The 14,595-nt window shown below is 40.4% G+C and overlaps 2 protein-coding genes across 2 annotated transcripts in view; one reads left to right on the top strand and one right to left on the bottom strand.

Annotated features, from left to right (window-relative positions):
- Positions 1 to 5,519: 5,519 nt before the first annotated feature.
- EEF1AKMT4 (EEF1A lysine methyltransferase 4) lies at positions 5,520 to 12,217 on the bottom strand. The gene is made up of 3 exons (XM_072408382.1): positions 12,057 to 12,217; positions 9,554 to 9,837; positions 5,520 to 6,878 (listed from the first exon to the last, which is right to left on the bottom strand). Exons 1-3 carry the CDS (start codon positions 12,208 to 12,210, stop codon positions 6,591 to 6,593), a joined length of 726 nt encoding a protein of 241 aa, XP_072264483.1. The 5' UTR covers positions 12,211 to 12,217; the 3' UTR covers positions 5,520 to 6,590.
- A 192-nt stretch (positions 12,218 to 12,409) lies between these two features.
- ALG3 (ALG3 alpha-1,3- mannosyltransferase) overlaps positions 12,410 to 14,595 on the top strand; it is a 4,617-nt gene continuing 2,431 nt past the window's right edge. Inside the window, exons 1-2 of the mRNA XM_072408380.1 lie at positions 12,410 to 12,824; positions 12,898 to 12,997. Coding sequence (XP_072264481.1) covers positions 12,620 to 12,824; positions 12,898 to 12,997 — 305 coding nt within the window. The 5' untranslated portion in view covers positions 12,410 to 12,619. The remainder of the gene's footprint in view (positions 12,825 to 12,897; positions 12,998 to 14,595) is intronic.

Raw genomic sequence — 14,595 nt, 5'->3', positions numbered from 1 at the left:
CAGGGCTTTGTTGCCACGTTGGACAAAGAATATTTTGTCAGTCCATTCGGGGTTGAAGACATGACGTTCGAGGTCAACCTTCCGGAGACTGGTAGCTGCGCGTTGCTTCTGCTTTTTAGGTATAGTAATTGGGGTTACTGTGCGGGAACTCGATGATTTTGTGGGAACTCACAATAACACTACAATTCAATTAGGCCGGATCCAACAATAAATAACTAGGGGGGGCATTAGGCAGGACTGAAATACTGGCTAGGGCGTATCCGGCCTAAAGGCTGGAGTTCGCCTACCTCTGGCCTAGACAAATCTACAAATGTTACCAAATTCTACAAATAACAATGCAGTTTTGATCTGACAATATTATAATGTTAAAGCGCACAGGAAAGTAAAAACAAGACACTGCTCACAGGTGTTGGGGGTAATCATTACTTTTCACTCCAGGCTTGTAAACATGCCTCTTGTTTAATCCCATAGTGGTCCAGTGACATTATTATCACCCCAGTGAGTCCCCTCTCCATAAGCACCCCAATTCTCATGCCCCCTTGCACTATTCAGTCAGCTTCCAAATGTTCATTGTCTCCATATGCCACCACCTAGCAATTTTTTTCCTTACTCATGACCCCCTCTAATCAAGTTTCCCAATTTGGGATAAATCTTCTCTCTTTTAGTGAGTTCACAGGCCTGTTTATACTTTTAGAAAGTCCCTTAATTCTTGCCCATCTCAGAAGAACTTTGAAGTCTTGTACCCTATTTGCACATCTTTCCTATTTCTTGTCTCGGACATGGACATCAATCAAGAAAGATGTTCAAAATGTCTGTCCCCTGAAGAGCAGCACACCATAGTAAGTAATACACAATCAACTCCTACATTGTGTAAACAAGCTGACCGGAAGAACAGTCAGTTCAAGTTGAATTTTTTATTATGGCTGGAGTCTGTCCTTTAATACTGATTGGTTTAAGCATGCAGGGTTTCATATTGCCAGTTGGGTGAACTCCTACCATTGTACCACTGCTGATATTTGGCATGCTGTAACAAAGCTGGACAGTCCCAGTGCTGATAAATGGCTACTAGGCTGTATATGGTGGTCATAAAATACTTTTCCTAGTCATCAAGATGAAGATTTTTCCAGCCTTACAAAAACACATTTGTACTTGAAAAACGGGTAAAAAGTAAAAAAACATCCCACCCAGTATGATGCTTTAAGGAGAGTTCCCAATGAGAAAATCCTGATAGACATTCCAACTATACCGCCGTCCAATACGTTTTGGCTGGGGGTTTACAATAATGGACATCTAATGGCTAGTATTACAGTTCTAAACAAGTACTGTATGATGAATAAGCATTACAAAGTGAACCAAAATAACTTATTTCCTGACTAAGTCAAATCCTATTTCGTAGAAAAGAAGTAGAATAGGCGAAAATGCCTCCACAATGCCCCAAAACACATTTTGGGGAGTTTTACTACTTTCTAACCACTGCAGGATGTGTTTTCTTTACAACCCATCAAGAAAATGTTGTGCACTCGCCCACTGGAATGAATAGGAATTTCAAACATGGGTGTTTAAATGCTCAGTTTAAACGCTGGCCAAACAGTTCGTTTAGGAGCAGTGCCCCATCATAGAAAACAGTGTTACCTTTACAGACAGGATCAACAAATATTTATGGGATTTTGCAGGTGAAACAGGAAAAACTGGGCAGTGCAGATGCACATAATTTATATGTGGCTATACTTCTACGTTAAGTTCAAATATGGGAATGAAACAAATAAACTAGTTGGCTGTTAGCTGTATGCTAAAACAGGGGCTTAGTTTTTAAGAATTCTGGCAAGCCACTGGGTAAGCATTTCAGGGAACTTTTTTTTAAATGATAACATTTAAAGAGGTGGACTGAGCAGCCCATGAGTAACAGTTCAGTTAAGGTGTGGTTTAACTAATCATTTCAGTACTTTGCCAATATACAACAGACTATTTTCACTTGAAAGGAAAACCCATCTGCATGTAGGGTTTCCACTAAACACAGACTGTTTTTATGTGTAGAGCTGTGCAGAATTTCAGAGAGTCCTGATGAAAGCGGTACCAGTGAAGATTTTGCATAAACTGTGTTACAGATGCCTATAAGAATGACCAAATATATAAAAAAAAAAAAGATGCTGAGGGAGGGGAGCAGTAAATTGCATGTACACTAACATTAATGTTTTGTTCTGTAGATAATAAGACACAGTAGATCACAGTAGAGGCTCACAATATTGATAGAATACAAAGATGATTCCTAACAAGTTTTGCCTATTGTGAAGTGCTTCTATTGCATACGTGTAAAGCAGCCTGTTATTACCTGTGTAAATATCTGCAATAGGTATCTAATACTTTTTTAACTGTGCACAGCAACCAGCTACCAAACTGAATAACATTCACTCCAAGCACACCCACACAAAGTATGATGAGTGGTTATGTAATATTTGAGCTGTAAGATATAAATATCACTAGGACACCATAGTTTAAGTCGACAGAATGCTGCTGTCTGTTTGACGAACTGAGGGTGTGATCCCCGCTTTACACCCAGTTTCCCAAGTGCAAAGATCAAACTGATAGCATAAGGGAAGTGGTGTGACTTGTTCGTCCTGCAGCAAATGTTAAATAAGAACAGTTATTAGGAAATACATAACTGACAGGCATATAACCTTGTTCCCCAAAAAATATCAAGATGTGATACAAATATAAAACAAAAAACAAAATGTGATGATTTGCAGATCAGAATATACTACAAAGACATATCAAATGTTGTAACTAAGAAGTAACCCTTAGGAAGAAAAGAGGAAAACTCTTTGAAGTAGCATTATGCATTATGTTTCTAAAAAAGGTTGGAAAAAAAACTCTGTACCTGGTGAGCATTTAACAACAAAAAGGTTAACTAGCAATAGGTCAATAACATGACTAGGTATTAAAAGAGCATCCCAAAGAGGCAGAGTCTCCCATAAGTAAACATAGGGATGGTAGACTGCTCTGTGAAAGACAGCATAGTCAAATAGTGCAACAATTTAGGAACAACATTCCTTGATGTAAAATTGCAGTGAATGTGGGAGTTTTATCATCTAGGGCAGGGGTCTGCAACCTGCGGCTCCAGAGCCGCATGCGGCTCTTCAGCCTCCTTGTTGTGGCTCCCTTTGGCTGCCGCAGGGAGATCTCTGATGGGGGATCCCCTTCCTCCCAAGACACTGCGGAGGAGGGGGATTCCCTATCCGGTGTTCTAATGAAAAAAATCTACCAGTGAAATAAACCTACCACGGGGCGTGTACAAATGGGTGTGTACAATGACATTGTTATGTTTTGCGGCTCCAGACTATTTTTCTTTAGTGGAAGAGGAGGCAAAATGGCTCTTTTGATAGTAAAGGTTGCTGACCCCTGATCTAGGGTATATATCAATAAAATATTAGGAGAATCTGGAGAAATCTTTCAATGGAAGGGACAAGGCCGGAATCAAATATTGAAAGGCCATGATCTTTGAGCCCATAGGCAGTATTGCATAAAAAACAGACATGAATATTCTTAAATCCATTTCATTTTAAAATTATTCATTGCAAAGAAGAAACCATATGTATATACATGACCAAGAACCATTTCATCTTTCACCTGGGTTCAAGCTCATTTAGGATTGGTGGAGAATTTTAAAACTGTCCTAAGGTCAGCCGAATCACAGTTTGAAATCCTTTTGGAGATCATGGATGCTGCATTATCTGTGCTAAAGAAGTGTGTTAGCAGTGCATATATTAAAAGCCGGGATCTTTAATGGGATAAGGGTGCTTTAGTTCACATGGAATGTGTAGCTTGCACATCTAGGAAGACAACATTTTTACTGAATGATATATACAGGTTTTAGAACATATAACACTATCCAGATGTCTTTCAGGGAAGGCCTTACTTATTTAGGCAAGATGATGCCAAACTGCATCCTGAAAGTATTACATTATGACTCTGTAGTAAAAGAATCTGGGCGCTAAGCTGGTCTGCTTGCTGCCCAGACCTATTATTCATTGAAAACATTTGGCACATTATGAAATGAAAAATATGACAAAGGAGACCCCGAACCGTGAAAGAGATGAAGCTGTACAGCTGCTCCTGCTCATCGTAGGTTTGTTTAGAAGAAATGTTCACAGAGGCCTTGACGCATTTCGCACAGAAATGCTTTATCATTAGACTTCTGTGACAACATGATACCCTTGTTCTCTTTTTTCATTGTTGAAATACTCTTCTCTGCTTTTGGTTTTGTTCAGTTTTACTGTGTATTCCTATTACTTAAATGGCACAGGTGCATTTATCCAATGCTGATAAAAAGGAAGAACTACACATTTCTCATTAGGTACAAAAACTTATTGGGGAGCTACCATGTAAACCAAGAGGTCATATATACTTGAAGGTTATACAGCAATAACCCCTGCAGGCATGGGGAGGACCAAGAAGGGTATGAGAGCAACATGTGCTGTCACAGAGTAGTACAATAACAAAGTATTGTCACAAAACTGCACAGAGGACTTGAGAGTAACCAGTATGTGCAGAGGTGTGGTTTGTATGAAAGGAGATAGTTTATGAAGATCTGATTGTCTTATGGAATCAGGAAAGTATTTTTTTCCCCTGTTGGAGCAAATTGTACTAGGGTTTTTTTTCGCCTTCCTCTGGATTACCTATGTTGATAGGGGTTTTATTTGGGATATGTTTATTTTCCTGGTGGTTGAACTTGATGGACGTTTTCAACCTGACTAACTATGTAGGAGAGGAATGTGGAGGGGATAACTTTAAGCAGTAGAAGAGAGGTCTATGACCTAGAAAAAGAATGGAAACTGGGAGTATAGGGGACTATATTGGTAATTGTATTGACTGGTAACTTTTTATGTGTCTCTTAAGGAGACATCAAAGGTTTATTAAACAGATACAGATCTGGCCATAAAGTGCAGGGTAAGAGCACCAACATGTGACAGGTAGGAACCTGGAAGTACTCAGTGTCTTGGAAGTGTGACTATTATCCCCCTACCCCATTACTGAAATGAAGCATATGTTTACTCAACAAGTTCTCTGTATTCCACCAAAAAGATGCTTTAGCACAGATAAAGTTTGAAGTACTCTACATTATTCAGATCTCATTGGAAGCACTGGGCACTGCAGGTGCAAACCTAGCGAAAGAAAGATACAGGTACATTTTCCCGTCTAAACTTATTTTTCATTTTGTTCTGGTATTACAAAAAGGGAAAGGTGATCGCCATTTTGCATGCACTTTCCCCCTACAACTAATTTTTTTAGGATGAAAAGCAACATAGAGCCCACACTGAAGGTTCCTGTAAGCACCAGTTGTGTGAAATGCATTAGGATAATCTGAATTCCTGTATGTGATATGGTGCCTGATCTTGAATACACCTCTGGATTTATGACCCATTTTAAGGAAAAGCTTTGTTTCCTTTAAGTTGAGAAAGAAGTAAAGATATTGACAAAAGGATGGAGAAAAAAAAGACAAAAGGATGTAAAAGATTGTGCAATTCTGCTCAAAACCCTATAAAATATGTATCTTTTTAATAATGGAGTTCCTTATGCTGGACAGCTTTATAATATAAAAATATAATGATATATTCTATTAAAGATATATTTTTTAAAAAACAGCACCATTAGTAAAATCATACATAGCTGATGCATGTTTATCTACAAATAAGACATGACTTGGCACAAGACAGATGCTTCTTCAAAAGATAAGAGTGCAACTCGCTACCACTCATATGAGTAAAAAAAAGTAATGTCACATTATTTAGGTTTAAACAACTGTGTAAAATTAGGACATGCACTGCTCCAGGCTGCAATGACCAGCCTAGCTTCCTTCCAGAGAATCAAACATGCAGCAGCACTCCACAGACTCCTTTTTTTCTTTAAGAAAAGAAGAAGAAAGGGGTGTTTGTAGCTCGTTCTATTGTTTTTATAAAAAATACAGTAGAAAATCTCATTTCTGTTGTTCAATAAATAGTTCAACTAAAGAGTTACACTAATGTATATGCCTAGATCATTTTCAAGTTAGGAATCTGCCAATGCAAAAAAAAAAAAAAGATAAAAAAATCTGTCCTTAGCTTCAGTACTTTCTAATCACTGGGCCCACAACAAGCATGCCAAAGTTGAAGTAAGCGTTGTATACTAGTTGCTAAAATACTGAAACCATTGTAACAGAGGGCCAGCCAGGCATTGTGAGAGGAGGTCAGCAATGGCAGCGTAAAGGTTCTCTTAACACAGATTTCCCATCATTCATCTTGTGTAGGTAAAAGCCCTCTTTGCTAAATCACCCCAGTTGTTAATATTTTATTCTTAATAAGAAAAATTTAAGGAAAAACAGGTCAGCGTGTGTTTTATGGTTTCAGTACCACCCTCTCCTGGGTGCCCTTTGCACGTTTTAGTATACACTCAAAGTGTGAGAATGTGAAGGCTGCAAGTGGCTACCATTCCACTCCTTACAATATTACATTTTCACACAAATGGAAAACACTTTCCATATTTCCGATTAAACTAGAACAATGTTGTAGCTCAATGACTGACTTTGTGTCGGACTTTCATTAGTAACACATTTATATTTATAGTTGAATGTTTCTTAAATAGTCCTCATCATCGTCCGCTGCAAGAGTTGGCATCGTATCTGGGATAGCACGTGGTTTATGAAGACTTTGTCCTCTCTCAATATCATAGGGTGTCAACTTTCCTCCTTTCAGCATAGTGTACAGAAAATAATGGAAGTCTCTTCCATAGGTGTCACATGATACAGACCAGCCATATTTAGGCTGTGCATAGTGTCGAGTCCGAAAATGAGGAGGTGAGAAAGTAACCGAGATGAAGCATCCACCAGGGGTGAGAACCCGACTAACCTGAAGGAAAAAAAGAACAATCAGGTGACCATCCATAAAAGAAGCAGTATGATAACTAATGAAACAAACAACATCAAACATTAGTAGTCCGACAAAATTATGTAAAGCAAGCAGAATCACTACAAACACTGCCACCATGAAACAATACAGGTGTCAAAACAGTATGGTACTCAGCAGAGAAGGAAAAGCAATTGCGTCTGCCCAACTATAAAGATGCCTCCAGGCAGCAGTTTCTATGACAACCTAAGCAGACAACACTGCCTCTGTCTCCATAGAAACTCTCACAGCCGCAGCTTTCTGAGGACTAAGAGCCAACCCTCCATAGTGAAAAGGTCACAGGTCATTACCACAAGTTGAAAATATAACAACACTCTAAGTGCAGCAAGGTTTAAAACTGTATTTATAAAAACAGGCATATAGAAACTTTACAATGGCAAATAAAATTATAAACATGCATAATCTAGCTGCTTAGCAGGCTTGGTGGCCTTCAGTACTCTTCTACTTTGTCAGTGATGCAAATAGTGAAGACAAACAGAACAACAACCAGTCACAAGCTTCACTAAAGCACAAATACTACTTCACAAAACAACATGAGGCTCTTACGCTACACGAGCATTTTTACATACAAATGACAAGGAAACAATGCACACTGATGCAGATCGACTGTCTTGCTGCTTTTCCTTCAATATTGTAATATATAATGTGTAAAATTTGAGACAACATACATCGTGAAACAAATTCTTACACACACAAATATTATAAATAAATTGTGTGTCTTATAGTGTCCTTGTAAACTAGGAATAAAATGATATAGTAAAAATGTATTTTGCTTTAGCTACTGGATAATGAAAGGGAACCTGCAATGCCAGTGTTGCATTACTGCTTATTAGTGGGAGATGTCAGATCACAGACAATGCTCTGCATACTGGACACATCTACTTCACTACTCTACTATGGTCAGTGTAAAACAGTAAAAATAAAATGAAATCCATGTTGCACGATATGAAGAATCAACAAATGGTCTTCAGCTCAATATAAAACAAATGTTAAAGCAAGTCTGTTACTATACTTACCAATATCTGTACTTTGACTGCATGCAGAAGAATGTAAACAAATGTATTACTAAGCTTTTAATAACATGTAGGCTAACAAAACAAATATGGTTATGAAACCTAAAGGTTGATCTTTATAATTATTGTAAGGTATGAAAAGTCATGTAGAGAGGAAAGGGAAGAATTATGTTTTACGTATTGTTAAACAAACAGCACCACCTAATGCACAAAGCAAGGAAGAATCCATGAAAAATGCAACAATTCAATCTATTTATGTTTATTAAAAAGATACAAAATAACAATCACTTATATGATTCAGACATAGCAATGGCTTAGGCTACTTAGGCTAAACAACTGCTACTTATAAATATTATTACACAGTATTTATATAGTGCCAACATATTACACAGCACTGTACAAAGTCCACAGTTACATGTCACAAACTGTCCCTCAAAGGAGCTCAAAATCTAATGTCCCTACCATAGTCATATGTTATCACAGTATATGGTCAATTTTGTGGGCAAGCCAATTAACCTAACTACATGTTTTTGGAATGTAGGAGGAAACTGGAGTACCCAGAGGGAGCCCAAGCAAACACAGGGAGAACCTGCTAACTCCATGCAGATAGTGTCCAGGCCAAGATTCGAACCTGGGACTGAGTGCTGCAAAGGCCGGAGTGCTAACCACTGAGCCACCATGCTGCCCAGTACTTTGTACACAATTTGGATCTTCAGTAAAGCAGTATATGGAGGAATTGTTCTGTAGCTCCCCTTAAATAGCTGTCATGATACTGACACAATAAAGAAAGCAGTGGTAAGATAAGGGGTGATATTGGGGGCTGAGAGGTGTTTTGTTATGAAGCCATCATAATGACAGCTCTGCACTGCTCTACTGCATCACACAATGCTAATAGTCCAACACAGGATGGCTTGCTATCGGGAAGAGAGAGTAATAACATTAGCAGCAGGGTAATGATTTTTATTCAATATAATAAAAAAATCATAAGTCATAAAAACTTTTTTAGAACTCTGCAAATAGCACATAAACATAATGAATTTACCAGGTAAAAAAGAGAAAACTGTAAAACTTTACCAGTACGAGCAACTGTACTAGGTTTTTAGGAAGTTTTTCATATCAAACTGATCTGATAATACAAGATAATTTACCGAACCCCAGGCACAGAAATAATGAGTGAAAGGTGTAAGAAGAAGGGTACAGGAAGAATGTATGTTGTTTGGGGGGAGAAAAAGATTCTTGTGAGAAAAGGCTTTCTAGAACCCTCCTGTTTTCACACTCACACAAAGGCAGTTTTTGTTTTTTACATACAGCACACCTTTCACAATACTCCGACAGTGTTAACATTTAAAAAACGGGTTCAATCTGCTATTAGTTCATGCGAGTCATATACAGGCCAATTCCACTCCGTTTCAATATCACCTGCAAGAGTTGGGCAATATAGGATTTTGCTAGGGAGAGATGAGGGTTACAATTGGAAGCAGTTATCCTACATGGTGACTTTACGCTCTTGTTGGAAGGTGTCTGTGTAATGGGTGCCTATCATAAAACAACCAATGATCAGATTCGGTAAGTTTACCCTTTTGAATAGGGATCACATTAGCTCACCTCACTCAGCACATCATCTACCAAGTTCATAGTTGATGGGGTAATGTTCCAAGGATCTTTCTCATCCACCATCATTGAATCCAAAGTTCCTTTTTCAATAACCAGGTCAAAGCTTCCATCAGGAAACTGGAGCTGTCGAGCATCCATCACCATCCAGCTCATTTCAGGAATGCCAGCATTTCTCTCCCTCATTTCCTCTATGCAAATTGGGGAATAATCAATGCTGATAATGGGACTTACACCTTCTTCATACAAATCGGCACTAAGTGAACTGGTGCCACATCCTGAGGAGGGAATAAAAACATACCATAAATAAATGACGTATATGACATATGTTCATTATTTTTTTCATTCTGGAAAAAAAGTTGGGCACTGGGTTGGTTAAACTTTAATCATCTATGCAGTATGAATCCCTAATCTGTCCCACCATGTGTACATATATAAAAAGTTATCCAGGCATAAGGCACTTTCTGCTTTTGAAAAAAAACTTTCACCACACAAGAATGCCAATGCATTCACAATATCCAAGTATGTCTAGTGCTTATCTAGTTTGCAGAAGTGAAAGTCCAAACCCACTGACCATGGCCTGGTTTACTACCTCTGGAGTTAGACATATTCAGACATGAAGCAAACTATGTGCCAGTTGTGCCCCACACTGCAGGCACATTCACTTCTGGGCTTGGGATCCAGAAATAGATGAAAAGAATGGTGTGTCCAGTAGCTGTGTATGCCAGTACTTCTGGGATGGAAGAATTCACTAGAACACAATATCTTTACAACTAAAGTTGCCTCTGCTATCTAGATCCTTAGCTTAAGGGGGTTGTTTCTGCTGCATCTTTTGCACTAGCACACAGTTCATTGATCTGCTGGACACAGTTTACATTTTTGCCTCTGGAGACTATAGAGAACCACCAGACATACCCTGATTATATGGGAGCACAAAATAATGCACTAGGCAATGCACTGTTTTTCTTTACAGAGTTAAATAAAGGCAAAGATTTTTGTTCATAGAAGACAACACAAAATGGTTAGAAAGCAGATTTGCCTTACCCCACTGCCCTTGTAAAGGTAATGTCACAATTAGATTTAGGATATTCAGTTTGTGATGGATCCCACTAGTACAGAAATGGGGGATAAGGTAAGAAATAAACATATTTTCTATTATTTATTACTTTCACCTACGTTGGCCTTAGTAGGATATAGTACATGATACCTATGCAGAAATGTGGGTAAAGTCATACCTTTTACATATTTAAAATGGTAATACAACTTTATGCCTGCTTGCTGCTTATTGAAGCAGAACTAAACCCCAAGTTACTCACCTGTCCCCATTCCCTCGCAGGCACTACTATCTTCTCCTGTGGCTGGTTTTTGGTCATCTTGATTGGCTGGGATGGGAGGACGCAACTCCTGCATAGGTGTGTAGACGTTTATTTATTCCTGGCATGTGCAGGGCAAACCAGGATTGCTGGTCATCCTGACAATACCAGCTGATGCTGTGCAGCTCTGCTTTTTAGGAGGGAATTTTTGCAGAAGGGACATTGCCTGTCCTGCATTATTGACTGGCCTGATTGTTCCACGCTAAAGCAGAACTAAATTCACCTCTCCTTGTCAGCACAAACATCTTCACCCAGTTCTTTTCCAGGTTTGGAGTCATCAGCTAGGCCAGAATTATGGAACTCCCACATTCATTCCCAACACCCAGCCTGGATTGTACACTGAGCTGCTCATGTATTAATATACATCTTACAGAAGATTGAGAACAGGCAGGAAAGTTTGCTTTATTGTAAAAGAGACAAAGCGGTCCCATTCTGCAATACATAACCTGACTGCTCACTATTTTTTATATTTTTCGTTTTAGGATTTAATTTATTTGGTGCTGAGGTACGCATCAATTTATGTATTTTTTTCTTAATTTGCTCTGTCTGAATTGCCCAGGCATATGACTCAAAAAAAAAAAAAACAAATACAAAAAAAAATTACCAATGTTGGCAAACTAAAACCCTAGATATACCCTAAACATATTTGTATGTCAAAAACCTTTTTCTTTTTTGAATGGGGTGTGAAAAGACCCTTTAAAAGGAAAAACTAATTTAGGAAGTAAACTTCTGTGCAGCCTGGGGTTTAATTCGGACAGTCTTTATACCATCTCTTCAATTCTGTGACACAATCTAAGGCACTCGTGGGTTGTTCGCTTTTGGACAAACAATACAGTCTCTTACAACGAGGAGCTTCCCCCTAACAGTTATAAGCCAATAGAACTGTTCCCCATGGGATCCTACAAGGCGCAATGATAGCTAATTTATACAGCACAGAGCAATGCTATTGGCTGATACAAGTAGTACCTCTCACCGTAGTGTTACCCTGCCTACTGCAGGCACTGTTCCAGTTCCACTGCACCTGGGTCTGGTCAGCTTTGCAGCACAGGTAAAGCGGAGCCCCAGGTGCCTTTATTCAAGAAGTAATACCACTCCCCCCCCATCATACTACAAATAGTGGGTACCCAACACCAGTGCTCGTAGTCCTGGTCGCAGCTGTGTCTTGACTAGGTGAGCGAAGTCCGAATAATGTCCGAACCATTCGTGCCCCCCGTTGGAGGCAGGCAGCTCTCTCTCCCGTTCATAACGGGCATTCCAATACCCTGACTCCTTGTACATGGCGGACACGTGCAACTTCCCACACACTTTCAGTAGACGTCCTGGGTGGGCGGGGTTAGCGGACTGCCGAGTAGGCGTGGTTAGTGCGGGTCACCTGGAAGGCGGAGTCAGTGTGTCCCGATGTGTGGGCGGGGTCAGTGTTTGTACGGACGTCATGGGTGGGCGGGGTTAGTGTGCCAGTGTGTCCTGCTATGTGGGCGGGGTCAGTGTTTGTACGGCAGTGCCCGGGGACAGCTGTGTTTTGTGGAACGTGTAACACCTACATACATTGTACAGTGAGCCCTAGCCGCCCAGTCCCGTATGTCGCCTCTCTCATACTGTCACCTATATCCACCGGATTCCTCCCGTCCCCTGAACACAGCTTCCTGTTTCCGGCCAGGCCGGTGTCTGGGTGACGTCGGTGTGTGCAATGTCTCCGGCTATCGGTGTCCGGAGGAAGGGGGCTCCCCCTGGGGGGACAGCTGGGGCCCGCTCCAGCCTGACAGAAACGCTGCGCCGGGGACGGGATAACTACGTGCAGATCCTGACCGACCCCCGGTACACGGCCCTGCTGGGAGTGTGCCTGTGCCTGCTGGAGCTGGGGGTCACACACTGGGTCATCCAGAGGGTCCCCTGTGAGTGTCAGTCATTGTGTACATGTGTTGTGAGCCATCAGCACAGAACTAACCCAGTGTTCTCTCCCTGCAGACACAGAGATAGACTGGAAAGCCTACATGGATGAGGTGGAAGGGGTGCTGAATGGGACCTACGATTACACCAAGCTCCAGGGGGAGACCGGTCCCCTGGTGTGAGTATGAGGGCCACACACATGGTAGAGTTCCTGGCTGTCCATAAATGTACAGCCATGCATCCCATGCCATTTACCTGTCCTCCCTTATTGCTCAGCTATCCTGCCCTTGTCATCTGTACTAAAATGCACCTTCTTTTACTGTCCTGAGCTAGAAGCAGCCATTATAGGTCATATCATGTTCAGAGAGACAGCTGGACCTTCCAGGATAAAGCATTTTGTTGCTTCATGATCCTACATAAATCTGTATTTAAAAACAATCCTCATGATCATTTCCAGCAACAGTACAATAAATGAACACTGTACACACAGTGACATTCAGGTCTATGGAGATGAGCAGGACTGCTGCGTTGTTCCTGTTTTTTCACATATCTTCTCTTAATAAGTGATGAACCATTTTAGTTTTACACAAAAGCAAAGGTTCTGTTCCTAGTAATAATATTATGGCAATATAGGAGCACACAGGGAATTTTGACTCCACTTAAAAAAAAAAAACACATTTGAGCACTTTGGTGGTCTTTTTCATGTGTCAGTTTGACTACCCTACTGTCTCTTTTATTATTACTAATATTATTAAGCAGGATTTGGATAGCGCTAACATATTATGCAGTGCTGTACATTAAATAGGGTTTGCAAATGACACACAGATACAGACAGTAATACAGGAGGAGAGGACCCTGCCCCAGTGAGCTTACAATCTAAGTGATGGGGGAAGTATCACAAAATAGAAGGGGAGATGTGGAGTAATGGGAAGTAGTGAGGGTTTTAAGAAGAAGACAGGAAGGCAAGTTCAAAAAGATGGGTTTTGAGTGCTCTTTTAAAGGAGAAGAAAGTGGGAACAGGCCGAATAGGATGAGAAGGACCATTCCAGAGAGTTGTGGCAGCTCTAGAAAATTCTTGTAGCCGTGCATGTGATGAGTCTATGAGTGAGGAAGTCAGTAGTAGGTCATTGGATTAACAAAGAGAGCAGCTAGGCGAGTTCTTTTCTACCAGGTCAGAAAGGTAATTGGGACAAGAACTGTGGAGGGATTTGAAGGCAAATTACTTTGCATGCAAAGAATTCCCTGCATAACCCATAGCTGTCCCTTAGTGAGTAAGGAGCCCTCTGCTGATACTGAGCAGAGAGCATCTGCGCTCCACTGTGCATGCCGCTCTGGGAGGGAGTGTCAGTAGTCGCCATCTTGCCCAGTTTTCTTGGTGTGGTTTGCAAATTGAGATTTAGATTAGGTGGTCCTTCCATTTCCCCCTCACAACCTTGCCACCAGTAAGTGACCATCATTACTTCTTAGCATGGGGAGAGCAGTAAAGAACAGGTTTATGTATTTTTTACATAAGTATACAGCACTATACTTTGCTGATTCTTAAGGAATACAGCGGGGGTCACTTCTAGAGGCTCGTGGTTGGCAGGGCCTAAGTGCTACCCACTGTATTCCTAGACACCTGGCAGAGTTGTGTTAGTTATACAGTGAGGGTGCTTTACTCGTATACCGAAGTAAAAAAAAAAAATGCTTATGTGTCAAGTTCAATTTCTGATTCTACTGAACTCCGAACAATATCATGTGGTATACAGAGGTAATCTAGGTAAACATTTGATTTCC

Source organism: Pyxicephalus adspersus, chromosome 4 (genome assembly GCF_032062135.1).
Source record: "Pyxicephalus adspersus chromosome 4, UCB_Pads_2.0, whole genome shotgun sequence".
Taxonomy (NCBI): domain Eukaryota; kingdom Metazoa; phylum Chordata; class Amphibia; order Anura; family Pyxicephalidae; genus Pyxicephalus; species Pyxicephalus adspersus.
This window is presented reverse-complemented; position numbering and strand designations above follow the sequence as displayed.